The sequence below is a fragment of the Lissotriton vulgaris genome, chromosome 1_1 (assembly GCF_964263255.1).
Source record: "Lissotriton vulgaris chromosome 1_1, aLisVul1.2, whole genome shotgun sequence".
In the NCBI taxonomy this organism is placed as follows: Eukaryota; Metazoa; Chordata; class Amphibia; order Caudata; family Salamandridae; genus Lissotriton; species Lissotriton vulgaris.
Genome location: NC_141685.1, coordinates 1,026,579,398 through 1,026,598,891, shown reverse-complemented (window position 1 = coordinate 1,026,598,891; position 19,494 = coordinate 1,026,579,398). Strand labels below are relative to the sequence as shown.

Genomic DNA, 19,494 nt, shown 5'->3' with positions numbered 1-19,494 from the left:
TGGTTCGGCCAGCTGCTGCAACGACATCATTTCTCTCTGTATGCTGCAGCATACAGAGAGCAGGGAGAGTGGGAGGGGTTACTCGAGGGCAGGGGGGGAGCGGTTTGCCCACTGTTCTTAATACAGTTAATACGGTCTGTTTGGACGGCCTCTCACGCTGCCCAAACAGACAGTATTAACAACAGTGGGAAAGCCACTCCTCCCTGCCCTCGAGTAACGCCGCTCACTCTCTCAACCAGGAACTTCTGCTTTCTCGCCGTGCGAGAAGGCATGGTAGTTCTTTACTATTTGTTTCTGCCTTTTCGCACGGTGAGAAAGCAGTGGGGCGGCGCTCAAACGCCCCCATGGAGGATCCGCCACTGCACACGATTGGAAAAAATATCAAAGTAAACAAAACGTCGAAAAATCCTGTCAAAAAAGGGATAGAGGGTTAGCTCTCCCTGGATCAGCGCTTAACGGTCACGGAAAGAAAAGAACTGACGTCTGCGTGCCTGGATAGTGCCTATATAGGTACTAAGACGTCATAACCAAAGCTACCGACGTCACGCGGAGCTGAATGGAGCCATTCGACAGCACACACAAGGGGTATTGCTCAGCAGAAATTTCCAGATCCAGCCTGATGCCTGGGAAATTCAAATGTAAGGAATCTACAGCTAGAAGTCTCTATTAGATGCCATTTTGCAGGACTCCTGGGATCAGAAGAATATCTCATGGAAATGGGTGGGGGGGGGGGGGGAACCCTAGCCATAGAGGCAGTAGCTGCTAGAGTAGAAAACAAAGTAGATCATCTATCATGCCTTCCTATGCATTTAAGGAGAGAGGTATAGAGGGCGAGTCACACCCAACTCTTTGCACAGGTTAGGGATTTGTTGGGTAAAACATCAAAAGGGAGGTTGAGGTGGCCAAAGACAAATTCTTGGTTTAATAGCAATTGCAGGTCAGCAAAGAATGAGCTACAGCAGTCAAATCTAACATACATCCCAATATTATTAAGGGTAGGGCTAGGTATAGGCAGATTATGTCCAGGGCCAAGATGGAGTGGGATGGTACATTATGGTTGACCCTTCATGAAGCCTTGACCTCTAAAGACAGCCATACTTTTTGGCATATGGTATCAACATGTATAAGCAGTCCCCAAACAGTGATGGACTTTTGCGTACAACCTGACAAATGTCTAATCCACTTCAGCAAGTTGTACGCGAAAAGGGGGTGCTATTGAGGAGAATGATAAAATTATTCAATATATTGCTGCCCAAGAGGACGGAAATAGTCTTGCCTTTACCGTTAATGAGACCCTGACTGCCATAAATTCTTGTATTCCACCTCTTGCCTTGGGACCAGCCAAGATCCCAAACGACCTGTATTAAGCGAACAAAGACGCGTGGGGACAATCTATAAACATCTTACCTAATGCCATTTTGTTGAGTCTTGAGATCCCATCCTCATGGAAGCTAGCAGAGATCCTGCCAATATACAAGAAGAGGAACCAGGCAAATCCAAGAAACTATCGTAACATTAGTCCAATTCACTCTATACAAAAAAAAGTGTTGTAAACATGCGGAGTCACCTGCAGAATTGTATAACAGAGGAGTGTGTTTTATCCGACCTACAGGCTGGTTTTAGAAGAAATATCAGTACATTAGTTCAGGTCCATTGGTTTGCTTGTATACACTGGCGCTACGCACCACTCAGGGGTGGGGGGGGGGGGGGGGAAGGGAGCTGTCCATCACTTTTGTTGACTTGAGTACAGCATTCGATCTTGTTCCACGAGAAAAACTATGGCAAATACTGGTAATTATGGGTATCCCCTCTTCTTTTGAACATCTTGGTGAGGCTCCAAGTGGGAAACCAGGCACAGGTCAGATGGTGAGTGGATAGGCAGCTAACCGACCAATTAGTGTAGTACAAGGAGTTAGAATGGGTTACGTTTTTGCCCCCATCCGGTTCTCCTGGTTTATCAATGGGGGTGATAGACTACCTTAGCAAAGAAGCGTGTGATGCACCAAAACGCAAGGGGGGGGGGGGGGAGAAGAGGTTCCCAGCCCTCTTCTTCGCCGACATCCTATTATTCTCTAACACGCTAACAGTAACTTTTGGAAATGCAGGGCGTTGGCGACCTCCGTTAAGCTGCCAAAAACACGGCGTCCGCAGGCTTCGGTTCCGGAGGTCGGTGGGGCCCTTGAAGTCACACGTTTTGCATGTCGATCTCTTCTCTGTTGGAGTCAGGAGCGCTGGCATCAGCAGGAGTTGTGTGCTGCGGTGTGAAGTGCAGCGGTGCTCTCAGATCGCGGTGCGAGCAGCGGCTCGGTGGCGGAGTCAGATGGCTTTGTCGATGAGACTAGGGTCGCGGTGTGAGATGAAGGCGGTGCTCGCAGGTCATGGTGCAAGCAGCGGCGTCGTCGTTGCTGAAGCGATGTCGTCGACTGACGAACTGGAGTCGATGGCGCCGGTAGGACATGGCTGCGGTACGGGATGAGGGCGGTGTGGCGTGTAACTTTATGAACGGTGCCCTCAAACCAAGGTGCAGGAATTGGCGCGATTTTGTTGTGAAGCGGCGTCAGCCGGAAGCGGTGAGAACAGGGTCGCAGTGCGGCATTGTCCTCTGCGGTGCCAAGGTGTCATCATGAAGCGAGGCGGTGCGGAGTGCGGTGCCCACAGGTCGCGGTGCGAGCAGCGGCTCGGTGGCGGCATCAGCAGGCGGCGGTGAGACCAAGGTCACAGTGCAGCGGTGCCTTCAGGACACGGAGTCGGCAGAGGCGTCGTAGAGCTACTTTTGTTCTGTTGCAGCACAAAACACACAGTCCCCAGTGCTGAGGGCAGAAGAGTTTGAAGTTTTTGTTGTTGTTTCTGAGACTTCTTGAACAGGGGGCAAGCTCTACCTCAATCCCTTGGAGAAATTTATAAAAGTAGATTACAGAAAGTTCAGTCCAGTCCTTTCACTGCGTAAGACCGAAGCAGCCACTGCATGCCAACACAGCAAAGAGGTAGTTCCTCTTCACAGCTTTTCAGCTCCTCTTCTTGGCAGTCTTCTTGATCCAAAAGAGTTCTAAAGTTCATGGGTTGGGCCCCAGTATTTGTATCCAAACATCATTTGATCCTCTAGGCAGAGGGTGTCTGTGCCCAGCCAGAACCAGTTCTGCCTTCTCTGGTGTGATTTCCTGGCAGGGGGTGGAGACAGCATTGTCAGAGGTAGACCAGGCCCTTTGAGGGGCAAGGAAATCTCCGCCACCTTTCCCCATCACAGCCCAGGTCCATTCAGCCCTTTCCTGACCCACCTAGACTATCTGGGGCCCCTCCTGCTCACCCTAGCCTTCTGTCATCCAAAACCCAGACAGGCCATCCACATTCCAGCAGAGGCACATGGGATGATCAAGAAAATACCTTCTTTCTAAAAGTGGTACTTTCCAACAAAGAACATAAAAATCATGATGCATCTTCAGATTCTGAGTTTAGGCGTACTAAATTTAACTTTCCTACCTAGTTCCCAGGGCCAGCTAGGTTTATAAGATGTTATAAACAAACTTCATATTCTGTCCTATGGGGAACAGGTAGCCTTGCAAAAGTGAAAAAAGAAATTGGCTGTAATTCACAATTAGGGCATGCCACACACACACCAGGGCATGTCCTAACTTTCACGTACCCTGCACCCTGCCCACAGGGGTACCTTGGGCCTACCCTTTTCTACATGACTAACATGTAGAAAAGGGAAGGTTTAGGGACTGGCAAATGTGTGCACTGGCCAAGTCGACATGGCAGTTACAAACTGTGCGCAGACCCTGCAATGGCAGGGCTAAATTACCTTTTGAAGGCTACTCACATGAGTGGCACAATCTGTGCTGCAGGGCAACAAGTAGCATTTGATTTACAGGCCCTGCCACACTCACACTTTACTAGGTACTAACTAGTAAATCAAATATCCTATCATGGAAACACCAATCCATAACACAATTTACACAGAGAGCATATGCATTTTAGCACTGATTAGCAGTGGTGAAGTGCCCAGAGTTTTAAAACCAATACAAAAAAGTCAGGAAAAAATAGGAGGAAGAAGCAAAACATTTGAGGATAACCCTGCAAAATAAGTCCATTTCCAACAGCTGTTGAGATTTACAATTTCAAGGTTATTGGGCCTGCCTTGTATGGTGCTGAAGTATGGAGCTCCTCTAGCTCAAATAGTCTTGCTATGGTGGAATAGGTTCTTGAGGACCCTACTTTCACTTCCAATAAGTACGCCCCTTACAACCCTAATTTGTACCTTGGACAGCAAAATATTTCACACAAAATTGAATGCAGACTTAATATTCTGGTACTGGTTGCGGACCACTGCTGAACTTGAATCTTATAGCAAAAGTGCAAGATACCTTATGGCCCAGCTGGGCGAAGTGAAGATCCCATGGTTTTGCGCCATGAAATCACTCTTGCAGAAACGGAGCCTTGACACCCATTGGTCCTTTCCTAAGCTGTTGTGTACGCGGTTTCAAGCCAAGATTAAAAGCGTACTGTTGCACAATGTCCTTTATGAATTTTAAACTTTGCATGTGCTACGAGTAAACTATCGATGAAATTGTACCTTCTCTGGCATGCAAACTATATCTGCAGTTCAGATCGCGCATCCTCCTGGTTAAAAGCTTTACTTCTAAATGGATTGCTGAGAGGGAGGGGGGACGCCAGTGCCTGCCCTGCAAAAGGGGGCGGGCATTGAAACATATATTGTATTTCTACCTCCAGCACAGCAGACCCTGGGCTAGGTGGATTGTTCCCCCTCTGTAAGAATTAAGGTACCAGGAGTCACCAGGTTACCTTTAGAATTTTGAGAACAAACAGGCTCCATGTATTTGGAGTGGCAACATTTCTTATGGCTTTATGGATAAGACGTACTAAATGCCAACAAAATTATGTTGGTGTGGGTCCGGGGGTGGGGAAGAGACCTCATCCCAGCAGGTAATGTATAGTTGGACAAAGTGGTTAGATCTGTAATGCGGACTATAAATTGGAATTTCCACCATTTTATATGTATTCTGCATTTGTAAGCCAGCAATTTGTAATTGCCGTTTTTAGTCAGCCAATGGGAGATATACAATTGGTATTTTCCCTTTTGGTCACAACTGGTCTGTTTTTATGTATTTTGTATCATGTTTTCTCATTTCTGTTTTTTAATTGTCAGTGTGATCGAAATAAAGTAATTGGTGACAACATTTTAAGTTGAGTGTGTTTGTTATTGGGGATTATAAATTCAAACTCTGGGTGAATTTTTATTCCCATATTGTTATCTTACTCAACCTTGGGGATTTAAGTATTGTAAAACTGTACTTTAAGGTAGATTTTGCCTATAATGTGTACACAGTGAAAAACACCACAAACCTACTCCATGGATGCCCACTCACATTATAAGGCCCATCTCAGATCAGTACCTATCCCTGAAGGCTCCCTTGAGCAACAGGCTACTAGAGAGAGTGTGCTCACATGTTTACAAGTAATCAGCCAGGGCCTTTTAACCTAGCTGCGTAGTATCAAACTAATCTTAAAAGGAAGACAATGGCGGTTAGCACATTCATTCCAAATGCCATTACATTTTTGTTAAACCAATTTTTAGTGATTTTAACAGCAACAACAATGGACAACATGACTATCGTCCACATGTTGACACAGTAATTACAATACGTAATTACAGTCATTAAATCTGCACACCCAGTCCATGATAATCCCACCACCCCGCGACTCATATACAGGCTGTTCATGTTGGGCACACAAATCTACACTCCTCCTCCCTGCCGCCGATGAGGGTGGGGGGGGGCTTTGGGTTTTCCACATGCTGGCGATATCGCACTTGGCCACCAGTGTTGCCACACCGATAAAAGCACAAACTATCATCTGTTCACCCATGTTCTCAAACTGTTCCAATACAGCATCCCTGGGGATAAGGTTGATCTGGATACCAAGATCTGCAGAGAGCTCCCTTTCGATCTCCTCCCAAAAAGGGACCAATTTTGGGCATGCTCAGACCATGTGGAAGAAATCCACCTCCGCTAAGGAATAAGGGGCACACTGGGCCTGGGAGGCCCTGTCGGCTCGGTGGACCTGCTGGGGAGTCATGTATGTACAGTATAAATAGTTAAGTTGGACCATACAGAGGTGTGGGGAGATAGACACTCCTCTGGGAGACAATCTGGCCTCACGCCACTCATCCTAGAGCTCGCCTACCCAGACCTACCACCTCTTGCACAGTCCAGGGAAGAAGTCTGGAGCATTAACAACGAGAGATCTGTAAAATCCGGAAGAAGGTTCCCTTTCCCCACCTCCCCATCAAGAGCTTGGCATCAAGGGAGCCGAACTCCGAAACTTGTGTAGCTTGGGGAATATTATCTAACAAGGCAGGGAACAACTGTAGGTACTGGGGGAACTGGGTGGGTGCGAGCTGGTATTGCTCCTGCATTTCATGGAATGTCTGTGTGAGAAAGTGCCATCTTTCTTGCATTGATATGCCCCACTTTTTCTGAACTGCTGATGTGCTTTGACTGAGTGTGCCCTGGGCTACTGCCAACCAGGTACCCAGGGGCAGTGTTCCTTCCCTAAAACTGTGTTGAAACTAAAACCCAATTGGCATCTCTGGCCACCTGCAGCCCCTAGTAAATGGTACCCTAGGTACCCAGGGCATGGTGACCAGAGAAGACCCCTAATGGCTGCAGCACTTATTGTGCCACCCTTAAAGGCCCTGTACCCCGACACCCACACACTGCCTTTGCTGGCTGAGTGTCTAGGTACAGAACTAAAAAAAGTCGACATAGCACACATCCATGTGTGCCATGCCCACAAACCCACTGCATTGGCATACATCAGTCACCCATTTAGCTGGGTGCCCTATGCCAGTGGTGTGGGCACAGGTTCATGAGCCCTGTGCCCATAAAGTACCCAGGGCCATTCCTGGGCACTGTAAGTGCAGTGATGCCATTAAGAGTATATGGTGCTGGGAGGTCGCCATTACGAACTCCACAGCACCATATTGGCTACACTGAAGACTGAAGAGTTTGGTATCAAACTTCTCAGCACATTAAACCCACACTGATGCTAGTATGAGATTTAATGTAAAATGCACCCCAGAGGGCATCTTCGAGATGCCCCCTGAAATCGAACCTACAATCCACGTCTGGACTGAGTGGCTGCCCAGGCTGCCATCCAGCAGACATGTTGCTGGACCCCTGGGTGGAGAGCCCCTCCTGGGCCTGCAACAATGCACATCCTGGGCGAGGTGCTAGGTCTCCTCCCCTAGGATGGGCAGGGGAAAGCTTCAAAGGCATGCTGCCTTTGTGAGCTTCTCCAGGCCACTTGCTGTACTCAGCAACTGGCCCCCACCAGTTCTATCCCCCATTCTGGCGGGAAGACTGTCGGGAAACCCTACGTCAGGAAGGGGATGGTGCCAGCCTGTGCCAACCCCACCCCTCAGGTGGGAGAGGCGAGGTGAAGCACAACCCCGGGCTCCGGCCATCTTGAAGATGGAGAGTCCTGCAGCTAGGCTCCTGCCCCCTCCCACAGGAGAGGAGCGGGCTAGGGGGTGTACCCACCCCAGGAAAGGGACCTATTGGTCCCTGCCCTTGCCCTACCTGTAACGCTCCTAAGCTTAGTATTTAGGGGCACCCTGAACCTTTCTTCCTCAGATCCTGATAAGCCGTGCAGCTGCTGACAACAGAACACCAACTGACTTGGCCAAGCCCTACCGGCCTGTTGATCCTGGAACCTGCTCCTGCTTAATCCCGGTGACTCCTGCGGACAGCAACCTTGGGACCCCCTGTAGGACCTGCCTGCCTTGACCCTCTTAAAGACTGGGACTCCCATACGCAGAGGCCCTGCTTCAACAACCAACTCCCTGGTGCCAGCCAGGAAGCTCAAGACCTACCCACTCTGCACCCGCCGAGCCCGGCCCATGCCCGAGTGATCCAAGACCACGAGGACGTCCCCCCGGCGACTGGGACCCGAAGTCCAGTGCCCAAAGACCGTCCTCGACTAACCAGACGACGCCTGCAGCCTCAGAACCAACCGCGACCAGCTGAGGGTAAGATTTCCCGACACCCAAAGACACCCATGCACCCGGCGCCCTGCGGCTCCCGGTGCCTTCCTTTGGGGTACCTACCTCTTCTCCAGGATCCCAACTTACCTCTCGAAGTGGTGGTCGCACCTGAAGAGTCACCGTCCCGAGTCTGCAGCCTTTGTTCCCTTTTTACCTTTCCCATTGAATAACATTGAGCGCCTTACTACTCAAAAGCAGCCTGCACCCAGCCACCAGAGTGCCTCTGGCAGTGCAACCTTTCCCCTATCCTACTTCCCCAGTTTGCCCTGAGCAAGTGACCAGGAGCCCAGCTTACACAGCCGCGTGGCTTGCTAGCCAGCAGCCACCAACTGAAGGCCCCCTGCCCCTCGTTGGTTAACATTGGGCCTAACTACCTCTGCAACCGTCTGCCCCTGTGCCCCGGAGGGTGAACGAACTGTACCTACCTGACCCTGGGGGCCCCCTGAGTCTATGCCCAGAACCTTAACTTCACCAGTCGAGTACTCACCTGGAAACCGATAACTCACTAACTAGCCATTGGATAACATTGGCTGGTTTGACTTGAAAAATCTTCGAAGTGTGAAGTTTAGAAAACTTAAAATATTCCTATAAAATCAGCCGCATTCCAAATTCCGAAGTATTCACATGTGATCAGGAGAGAAGCCAGTACTGTATCCTGTAGCCCAGTACTGAACTGCAAAAGTAACCCTAACCGGGTTTACTAGTAACCTCAATTTTCTCTAAAGAAATCCATTGTCTGCTTTTATGTGAAATTTCTTCTAAGTGTCTACTTTTGAAAACTTGAAATATTCTTTAAAAATCGTACTAACTACTGAAACGTAATTACTTACCTGTCTTAAGTAGAGATCCCAGTGCTGGACCTAGAAGCCCAGTACTGGATTAGAAAAGTAACGAGAACATACTTTATCTGTAACCTGAATTTTCTCCCATTGGATAACATTGCCGCCAGATTTTCACTGAAAAGTTTCAAAGTGTGAACTTTTGAAATACCTTTTTATTCCTTAAAAATCATTGCAATAACCAAAACGTTTTTCCTAAACGGTTTCCAGCTTAGACCCCAGGACTGAATCTAGGATCCAGTCTTGGACTTACAAAAGTAATCTACAAAGTAATTAACTGTAATTGTGTAGAAAAACCCATTGAGCTCAATGCTAAATTGTGTGTAAAACTGTGTTGCCTATTGCAACCCCTGAACCTATTGTGTTTACAAAGTCATTGCCTTTCTGCAAAGAAATAACCTGAGATTACTCATCACTGAGAAAAGTATATTTTTGATACCTGTTGGTTCTAAAAATAAAACTATATCTTTTGATATAAAAACAATTGGCCTGGAGTTCAGTCCTTGAGTGTGTGAAACCTTTTGCTGACTGAGTGTGTACAACAAATGCTTTACACTGTCCTCTGGTACTGCCTTACTGCTCGACCAAGCTACCACTTTTGAGAGTAAGGTCAACCTCTGTTATATCTCTGGGGTTGGTGTACTCTATACACACTGTACCTTACTTTGTGAGAAAGTGGCTCTATATATTCTGGACCAGTCTGTATCTACCACCACACCAGATATCCCCAAGAGGAGAAATGTATATTCTATCCCACTTCAGAAATCCCTGCAGATCGGCGGTGTGATGCAACTATGTCCCCTGCCTCAGTGGGGTCATCCCGGTGAGTCTGCGCTGCCAGCCTATAAATTGGAGCGCGACCCTCCAGCACAATTGAGCAACTCGTGTACAGTCAGGGCGGGCCCAGGCTGTGGAAGTCTCCTAAAGCAAGCTTAGTAGCCCATCCAGGTACAAATAAGGATTTGGATTCCCTAACCCAAAGTCCAGAATCCTCTCTGTACAAACGCAGAATAATCAAACAGCGTGGACTAGAGGACTGCGGGTTCTTCAAGATGTTGTTAGCATATAGTGCTATACACTCCTCCGATACCCCCCCATACCCGGACCATCCCCGCACCAGAGCGTAGCACCTGATGAGGCATGCCAAGGGCTCAATCGTCAAGGCAAAAAAAAAAAAAACTGGGGACAAGGGGCAGTCTTGGAGAGTGCCTCTATGAATCGGGACGGGAGAAGAGAGCGTTCCATTAACACGTACCTAGGTGGTTGGGCTGGCATAAAGGAGACTGACAAATCTACAGAAGTGAGGTCCTAGTCCTGCTCTCCGCAGCACCGCCTATATGAAGGACCAATCAACAGTGTCAAAGGCCTTCTCAAAATCTATAAGGATTAGTGCTTTAGGATCTCTGAGGCAGTGAGCTTGTGAAAGGGCCACCTGGACCCTCCCGATACCGTGTTGAATGCTTCTGTTTCGCACAAATCCACACGGATCTGGGAGAACTACTTAGGGTAAGGCATGGCTCAGCCAATTAGCCAAGACTTTCACAAACACCTTAATGTCAGCATTGAAAAGAGATAAGCCTGTACAAGGAACATCTATCCACTCGGTGACCCGATTTAGGGATCACAATAGTTGCTGCTCTAACTCAGGGGGGAACAACACCTGTTGCGCAGCCTCAGTGTATAGTGCTAGGAGGAGGAGGGGGAGCAGGAGAGGCCTGAGAAACTCACTCAGAAATCCATTGGGACCTGGGACTTCCCCAAAGCCATGCCAAAGAGAGTCTCCCTGATCTCCTCAACCACGATCACTTGATCAAGATCCTGGCCCAGGGACGAGGGGGAGGGTATTAAAATTGAAGTCTCTTTCAACAGCAGGCGCACAACTTCCCGAGGAGGCCAGGGTGTCGCCGCGTATTACGCACATTAGTAATCCGCAAAGACCTGCACCGCCTCTGAAGCTGGTTCACTGAGGCAACCCTTGGTGCCACAAATCGAGGGCACCACTATAGAGGCAGTATCCCTAGTGGCCAGCCAGTAAGTACAGGAGCTTCGAGGATTTATCCCCTTGCTCGGATGCAGCCTGCGTCAACGCCCTCCAGAACGGTCTGCTTCTTCCACTGAAATCGGTCAGAATAATAGTTTCATTTCTAGAGTGCATGTTACACCCAGAGAAAAGTCCCCACACTAAGATTGGCTTCCCTACCTACACCCAAACTTAAACTAAGACCACTAACAAGCCATACTGAATGGGGGTACTCCACAAATGCCCCTACTGCATCTGAAATAGTCAGGTTTTGAGCATCTTACAGAAAGCAGTTTCCAAAGACTCAATCCTAAGATGAAGAGGTAAGAAGTTCCACATCTTGGCCGCTTGGAAACCAAAAGAGCAACCAACCATTCAGGCTTTTTTTTTACAAAGGGGCCATAGCCAACTTGGCCCTGGAGGATTTAAGACTAGGGCTAGGTCAATAAGGTTGCACCATAGATGACAATTACTGGGGGCCCTTATTATGAATTTTGTGACACAAGGCCATGGCTTTAAAAGGGACCGTCTTATTTAATGATCTAGCTCATTTCATAAGCTAGACCTTGCAAGCATCAACCGGCAGTCGAGGTCAGCTGAAGGTAGCCAATGCATCCGCCACTCAAGGGAGTGAATCTGGGCCTCCAGAGCCATTGTCTGTGGCAGTTAGTGCACCTCCTTACCCCAGACATACCCTTAGAGCAGCCCCTAAGGGTAGGTTTGCTGCTCCCCCAGAGGGGGCAGACAGAGGCCACTGTGCCCTGTTCACCTCAAAATAAGAGCGGATCTCTGTTTCAACACAATCGGAGCAGTCTTGGTCAATGAGATACCAGATGTTAATGCACTACATGGGTCTCAGGGTCACTGGGAGGGGTTATCCTAAGAAGGAGGGGAGGAAGGATCCCAATCTCCGTCAGTGGGACATCCACTGCCGGGAGTCAAATCTGATCAATGTCGGACAGGGTCTTGTGTGCTGTCTGTAGGAAGCTGGCTCTTTATGTGATAAATCAATAAGTTGATGTACAGTGTAAAGAGTCCAGGGGTTCCCTTATGAATGGACAGGGGCTTGCTATGCAATCCTAAAATGCTCTATTAGGGGGTAGTGAGGTCCAACAGCCTTAGACTTAACACAACGGAGTGCAAGACATTTGCAAATACACACAATAATTAATAGATGACAATACAACTCAAGAAGGAGATCCACACCAATTCATAAAAATACCAAGTACCTTTATATATGATTTTGTATCAGACAAAAATCATTCAGGTAAGTACGTTTAAGTACAAATTCTTATCACGTAAAAAAGTGGACAGTGCAATTTGAATTCTGCAATGCTATCCTATGGAAGGAAGAACAAGTTCTGCAATCAGGTACAGTACCTCGACTTACAGGACCAATCTCCAGGAGTTAAGGTGAGTGGTAGGTAAGGACCAACAGTACAACACCAGTGGCATGAGGGCAGCCGGGTGCAAATCAGCATCAGCAGCCCAATGTGTTTCAATGGGGATCGGCTACTGTAAAAAAAATAAAAAATTAAATGCTGCAAACTCTGGCTAGGAATCCAGTTGAGCTGAACCAGCAGGTGGGCTCAGGCCATGCGATGCTCAGGGACCCGGGGAGGGGGTGGGGAGCCAGTCTGTTTCGCTTTCCAAAGGTGGCAGCTTCGTTGAAGCTCACCGGCCCAAGGAGGCTGATCAGCAGGTCAACCTGTGTGGAGGGGGGTACACCCTCTTCCCTGGCAGGCTTTTATTCTGGGTCAAACACAAGGAGATGATGGAGGGAGTGCTGAAACCTTTCAGACACTCACCCCCTGTCACAGATCTGGGTTGAATTCATCATTGTTCTTTAGCTCACTCGACCACCACAGTTCATACATCGCTATATGCAAATCAGTCTTGACCCTGTGCCTCATGGGAACAGTCCAGCCGTAACTGCCAAGCCATGTCTTCCCTGGAAACAAGAATCCTAGGACCGGTTTCGGGCTAAAAGCCCTCATCAGCCGGGCTAGCTTGAATCCAGTGGCAAAGTGAGCAAGGGACCCACATCTGGGCAGATCGGTCCTAGGATGCTCGTTTCCAGTCCAGGGAGGACCTGGCCTGGCGGTTAGGGCTGGACTGTTCCCATGAGGCACAGGGTCAAGACGGATTTGCATATAGCGGTGTATGAACTGTGGTGGTTTAGTGAGCTAAAGAACAATGATGAATTCAACCCAGATCTGTGACAGGGGGTGAGTGTCTGAAAAGTTTCAGCTTCGGGGGTGGAGTAGCCTTCGGTCCGACAGTAGTAGCCTTCTCTTTAATGCGTTTCAGAGAGTCCGACACCTGCTTCGAAAAAGAGGCGGATGGCTGTGTTGACTCGACGGGTTCCTTCGAGCCACTGCCAGTTGTGGACTTGAGGTCTATACTACTCTTAGCCTTGTCGAGTCGACGCTTAGGATCAAGAACTCTGAGTTTCGAGTCCCTTGTTTGTGTCGACGGCCTTCGGCGCCGACTTCTTCAGGTCGACGTCCTTGACCAGTTTCTTCGGTGCCCCGGTCTTCGGCTCGACACCCTTTAGCGACCTCACCGGGTCGATAACACTTCTGTTTTGTCGGTGCCGATGGTTCAGAGGTCTTCGATCAGACCAAAGCAATACGCACTTTCGGTTTCGATTTTAGTGTCCAGTGCTTTCGGTTTTGTAGACACCAATGCTTTTGTTTTCAATTTCGATCGGTCAACTGATGGCTCGTTGGAAATGTCCGTAGCTGGGCCTTGAGGCGAGGCTGTAGAACCAAGCGTACGATCTTGGGTAAGGCCATGTGGCGATCCCTCGACCTGAGCCTTATCTAGTGTTTTGGTTGCGGCCCCCGTACTAACGGCTGGGCCTAGCTCCTCGCTCGAGCCATCTTTTACGGCCCCAAAGGCCTCATCGTTGTCTCCTACCTCGTCGACGACGTCTTCAGTATCGACCATTTCCACATCTGCGTTGTAACTGGAGTCGATCTCCGATGCAGGATCAGACAGGTTCTCTTGAACTTCCTGCTCGACTCCCTCATCATCCTCGTCATCGAAGATGTTCACCGGGTCAGATGCCGTCTGCTGGGCCTCCTTCCGCGCTGCACGTCGAAGGCGTATAGTCTTCTTGGAGCCGAACCGAGAACAAGCCATACAGCTGGCTTCATCATGATCCGGAGACAGGCACTTGTTGCACACCGGGTGGACATCGATGTGAGGATACTTGGAGTTGCAAACGGGACATCTCTTGAACAGGCCCCGTGATGGGTCGTCGATAAGGCCTCTGGCGTCGACCGGGCCTTCAGTGCCGAAAAGCCACGCGGCTCCTCTTGACGTCCGGCTCGGGGACAGAGCTGGAACAAGTACTGGGCACTGATCGCAAAGACAATACCGACGATAAGTAAAGGCCTTTTGGCCAAAAAGAAAGTTTATCGATTCCGAACTTAAGTTAACAAATATACATCCGAACCCAATGGCGGAAAAAAACAATCTGAGGATGGAGTGGATGCCCATGCGCACTGCAGTCCAGGGGAGGAGCCACCTATCTCGTGATACTTCGAAGACTCTTCCAGGACAACAATGTGCAATCATCCGGACCCAACACTAGGCGGCGATCTATGCACAGATATGAATTCAGCAGCCCACATGCCTCGAAAACGATGGATTTAGGCCCAGATCTTTGTACTGGGGTGAATGTATAACATTGTTCTGCATTCGGACCATCAACTATTGTTTTTGCATGTGTCAGCCCGAGTGGGACGGGTATGCCCAGATGTGGGTCCTGTGCTCTCCATGCCACTGGAGTCAAGCTATCCTGGCTGATGGGGGCTGAAAGCCCGATACTGGTCCTAGGATGCTTGTTCCCAGTCCAGGGAAGACCTAGCCTGGCAGTTCGGGCTGGACTGTTCCCATTGAGCGCAGGGTCAAGACTGATTTGCATATGGCTGTGTTCAAACTGGAATGGCATGGTGAGCAAAAAAACGATGGATTTAGGCACAGATCTCTGTACTTCGGTGAATGTATGACATTGTTCTGCATTCTGTCCATCAATTTTTCTTTTTGCTTTTATTCTGGGTCTCCTGAGAGCAAAGCTCTCCCCCCAAGAGGTCAGTCAGCAAGGACACCAGAGGCTGGTAGGTTATCAGGGGATAACTCTAAGGTGCCCTCTGGGTGCACGCATTGGTAAATACAAAACTGACATCAGTGTGGGGTTGCCAATAGGAAATGTATGATACCCAACATCCCTATTTTCAGTGAAACCATCGAGTAGCTGGGGACTGGTTTTCACCATTGCCCAGCACGTTTTAAAAATGGCTTCAATGTCCACTTGCACCGGCAGTAATAGGCCTGAGCAGCATAGTGGCATATCAGCTACTGCAGGGTTGCCCTCACAAGTAATATTCAGCACCCAGCCTTAGGGCGGTTAGGCCTGCTGTGGGGGAGACTTAAAAATATGATATGGAGTGGTAGAGGACATGGCGCACAGGTTTGTGTGACATGTTGTGTTTTCACTTTAGTCTGCACCAAGATACACAGACTGCAATGGCAGTCTTGAGGGGTCCCTTAGGGTGGCACAATCGTGCTGCAGCCCTTAGAGACCCCCTGTAACATCCCAGGCCCTAGGTACCAGGGTGCCATTTACCAGGGACACAGAGGGTGCTCAAGGCTTTGCCAATTGGGAGGGGAGGGGAGGGGGGGGGGGAATAGTAGTTTTGGGAAAGAGCTCTGGCACTGGGGACCTAGTTAGCAGTAACCCAGGGCACTTTTAGTCGAAATCACACCATTTCCCAGGTAAAAAAAGTAGGGTTGTCGGTGTCAAAAAGGGGCACTTTCCTACAATGCTGATGTTTAAGTGTATGTTCATTCTTGGGGGTGCCACTTTCTCCACGTGTCACAAAACCCCATCGAGTCGACCCAGGAGGAAAGCAGCAGGGAGTGCGCTTGACAGACCGATCAGGGAGGACCGGAGGTGTTGAGTATGGGGTCGGAAACGTCATTGAAGTCACCCCATTTCAGCATGAAACCTTGAGGAAGGGTCAGCAGAAGAGATCGAAGTGTATGCAACGTGGGCTGGAGTTGATGCTGGGGAACATGGACCAACAGGAAATTGTAGTGTCTGCCCTCTAGTCGTCCCTCAATCCCCACATACTGCCCCGGGGATCTTCAAGGTATGCAAATACTACCAACGGGAATCTACTGTGTAGTAAGATGGCAACTCCTCAGGAGCCCCGGGGAAACCCGGCTTGGAAAACTATCATATCTCAACCAACCTAGAAAGGGACAGTGTGTGCCCAACAGGTGAGTTTCCTGAAGCATGAGAACTGCTGGTTGTAATAGCTTCATGGACCTGAGAACGACCAATCACTTAATGCAATCTAGGAGGCGGTAAACGTTCCAGGATAGGACCTTAACCGCGATCAACAGTGGAACAAAAAAAAATCATGGGGCTGTCAGCCCCCACAGATGGGCACCTTAGGGTCTGGTGGGACTCTGAGGGTGAATGTTTGGTGAGTGCGTAACGGGTAAGCGACGTGTGAGGTCAAACTTAAACCCCCCCTCTAGTGTTGGGTGGAACTCGAATTTACTTGAAAACTCAGAGATTCCACAGAGTTCCGTTAACTGGCAGAATTTCACACACCACCCAGCGTGTTCCGCACTGAAAAATCAGTGCGAACAGCACCACGTAGCATGCCAGAGGGCGCTGCATCTAGAGCTAGTTTTGCTGCCGCTCAAGAAGATTTCCTACTCAAGTGACAGCTCTTTCATGGTGAACAGTCAAACTGTCTGCGTTGGGAAAATCTCACTCTGTGCAGTTCTAGCGCCCAAAATAAAAACTTTTTTTTTTTAACCATACTATAGGACACACATTTTTCCTTGCAAACTTACCGTTGGCGAGGTAAAAAATTAATTCCACTACGCAGCGGTTTGCAGAATTTGGCCCAAACTCCGCTCTACACCAAAACTCCACCAACTCCCCTATTCCACCTGTGAAGCATCTGTCACCCTAACCCCATACATAATAATCAAACGGCCCTAGAGGTAGCCAAAACCTCCTAGGGGCCCCAGCTTAAAGGATTCCAGTGCCAGACAGCAAGCATCAATATAGCATACTGGTGTGCCAACAACAAGGTACCCATTACAAAACATACAGGAAAAAAAAATGGTATAGTGAGGAAGGCTAGATTATCCATGTTACAATTCCTCGCCTAGTCACCAGACCAGCATTACCCAGTTTTACATTGGAGGTTCATGAGGGGCACATTGTGGGCCCCATCCCGGGACTGGAAAAGATCTGGAGTGCCATAGAGCAGGGCGTCCGGGCCAACAGTGCCAATCTGTTAGTTTGGGGCTCGGGGAGTCCCTCCCCTGTGTGCAGGAATGAGTCTTTGGGGCGAGTCCACTTCCTCCTAGAGGGTTTAGAAAGAGGAAGGGGGGGCCTATGGGAGACAACCCCCTTAAGACCTCCAAGCTGTCGAAGTGCACACTGCTCCGTTGCCCACTTCCAAGCCTTTGCCGGGACATCAAAGAAATAGGTAAAAAGAGTTAAATATCACTTTCAGTCTTGCTGGGGGAAAAAAGAATATACTGCAGGGTGAGAGCCCAGAGTTTCTGCTTCACATCTTCAAAAGAGCATCTATGCTCCTGGCCTGCTTGGGTATAATACGGGAAGACCATAATGCTCACATTCTGAAAGTTTAGGTTTTGGTGCGTCTTGGCCTCACGGAGGATAAAAGTCCAAGAGGATGATGTCCTGTCTCGATGGTTGAGGAGGATAAGCACTATGAATGGCCAGGATGGGGGCCCCGGGTTGGGGGTGGGGGGTGGCGGGGGTATGGGGGAGGGGTGACTCACCAGTCCAAAGGAGGGAGAAGGGCCCCAGCACTGCAGCCTCACATGGGACCGTGTCAGTCCCCCAAGAGCAGGCACATCCTCTTCAGGCGCTTAATTTACAATGGTTCAGTGGTTAAGCAGCAGTGTGTATCCAGATCAGCAAGCACAACATTTCACATGCTTTAAAGTATTCCACTTACCATTTAGTAGTGGATATGAGAGATAAAAAATACAATATATATTTCTTTTTATTTTGGGCATGAACTATAGGCGGAATCAGCATGGCCACATTGCCATTAGTAATACTGCCCAAACTGTGCCATTGTAGTCAGTAACATTCTCACTGCTTTACCTGTGGGCCTAGCCAACCTCTAGTCACACGCAGCTCTGGAGTGCTTTCAGTATTACACGGTTTGCAACATACCTCATTTGCGACCTGGAGACCATCCGGGTTCTTAACCTGGTACACAGCTCCACTGACCGGTAAACGCACGTTCCAAGTCACTGTCCGTCCCAGCGGGTTGTAGAGGTAAACATGAAACTGAAGAAAAACATACAGAATTACTGAACACAACCATGTTTCTGCAGAGTTCGTGTCTTCCACAGTTTCACAGGTGGCAACCAGTTATGCAAAGGAGTCAAATAGAGGTCTGTGAACGCCCTTTTCCATCAGCAGTACATTAGTGAGCACAGTATGTAAATCCATGGGAGCCAACTCCGGAATACTATCACTTCTTTGAGACACATGGGGAAACTGTGCTGAATGCATTGGAACCATGGACTCCCAAAAGCAGTAGTGCCACACAAGATTCAAATTGGGTATCAAAACTTGAGGTTTTGTAGGTTTGGACTACAGTATCTCTATCACCTTGACACATGCTGGGAAAGGGAAAACACTTTGCCAGTACACTGGAAGCAGAGTGGGAGAAGGGTTGCAGTGGAAGTAGAATGGGTTGCAAAAAGGAGGTATGATGGGCTTGCTGGATGGCTAGAGCACAATGGGGAATGAGCTGAGAAAGTGGAGGCATAGAGTAGAGCTCTGGCAATTGTGGTGAAGGTGTAGTACGGTGAAGTGTGTGCAGTGCAAATGCATTGCAAGCGGTTCTAGAAGGATAGAAGAAGGGTCCAGGGCTGTGTAGGGTGCAACTGCAGAGGATAAAGAACAGAGGAGTTGGGTTCAGTGCAAGAGCAATCTACAGTGAGACTAAAAGCAGAGTCACAATCGAGACAGTTATCTGTGGTGGACCCAGGTCAGCAGCAGGATGCAATGCACAGGATGCAGAGTGAAGAGTGTGGACCCTGAGGTGCAGGGGACATCTTACCATACTCAGATCTTCGGTCAGTGGACATACACTTATGTTCAGGTAATCACAGAACACAAAGTTTTCTTTGCGGCCGATTAAACTGGACAGCGAGTTGCTAATCAGCACCTGTGTAGAAACAATGGTGAGGTTAAGAAACTAAGTAAAAATGCTTAAGAGTCCCTTCATGCTGCCCTCCCCCACAATTACCAATTTCAGATTCTCCTCTATGTCAACAAGAGATTGTATGTAGCAGGGACACGAGACCTTGCAATCATGTGGTAGAGTGCAGCTGGAAGAAGGGGATGCACCTCAAAACACCGGGGGGGGGGGGTGGAAGGGGTTACTGGCTTCTGGGCATGACATGCAAAATGGCAGGGTAAGAGTCCCTCAAAGCAAGAGGCTGTTTAAGACTCTGGCCTGGGAAAGGCACTTGAGAGATTAATA

At 48.9% G+C, this 19,494-nt stretch overlaps 1 protein-coding gene across 1 annotated transcript in view; it reads right to left on the bottom strand.

Moving 5' to 3' along the window:
- Positions 1-19,494, bottom strand: part of MAN2B1 (mannosidase alpha class 2B member 1) — a 278,792-nt gene that overhangs the window by 216,733 nt on the left and 42,565 nt on the right. The window contains exons 12-13 of the mRNA XM_086961819.1: positions 19,069-19,176; positions 18,171-18,287 (exon numbers count right to left, since the gene is read on the bottom strand). Of these exons, the coding sequence (XP_086817945.1) occupies positions 18,171-18,287; positions 19,069-19,176 (225 nt within the window). The remainder of the gene's footprint in view (positions 1-18,170; positions 18,288-19,068; positions 19,177-19,494) is intronic.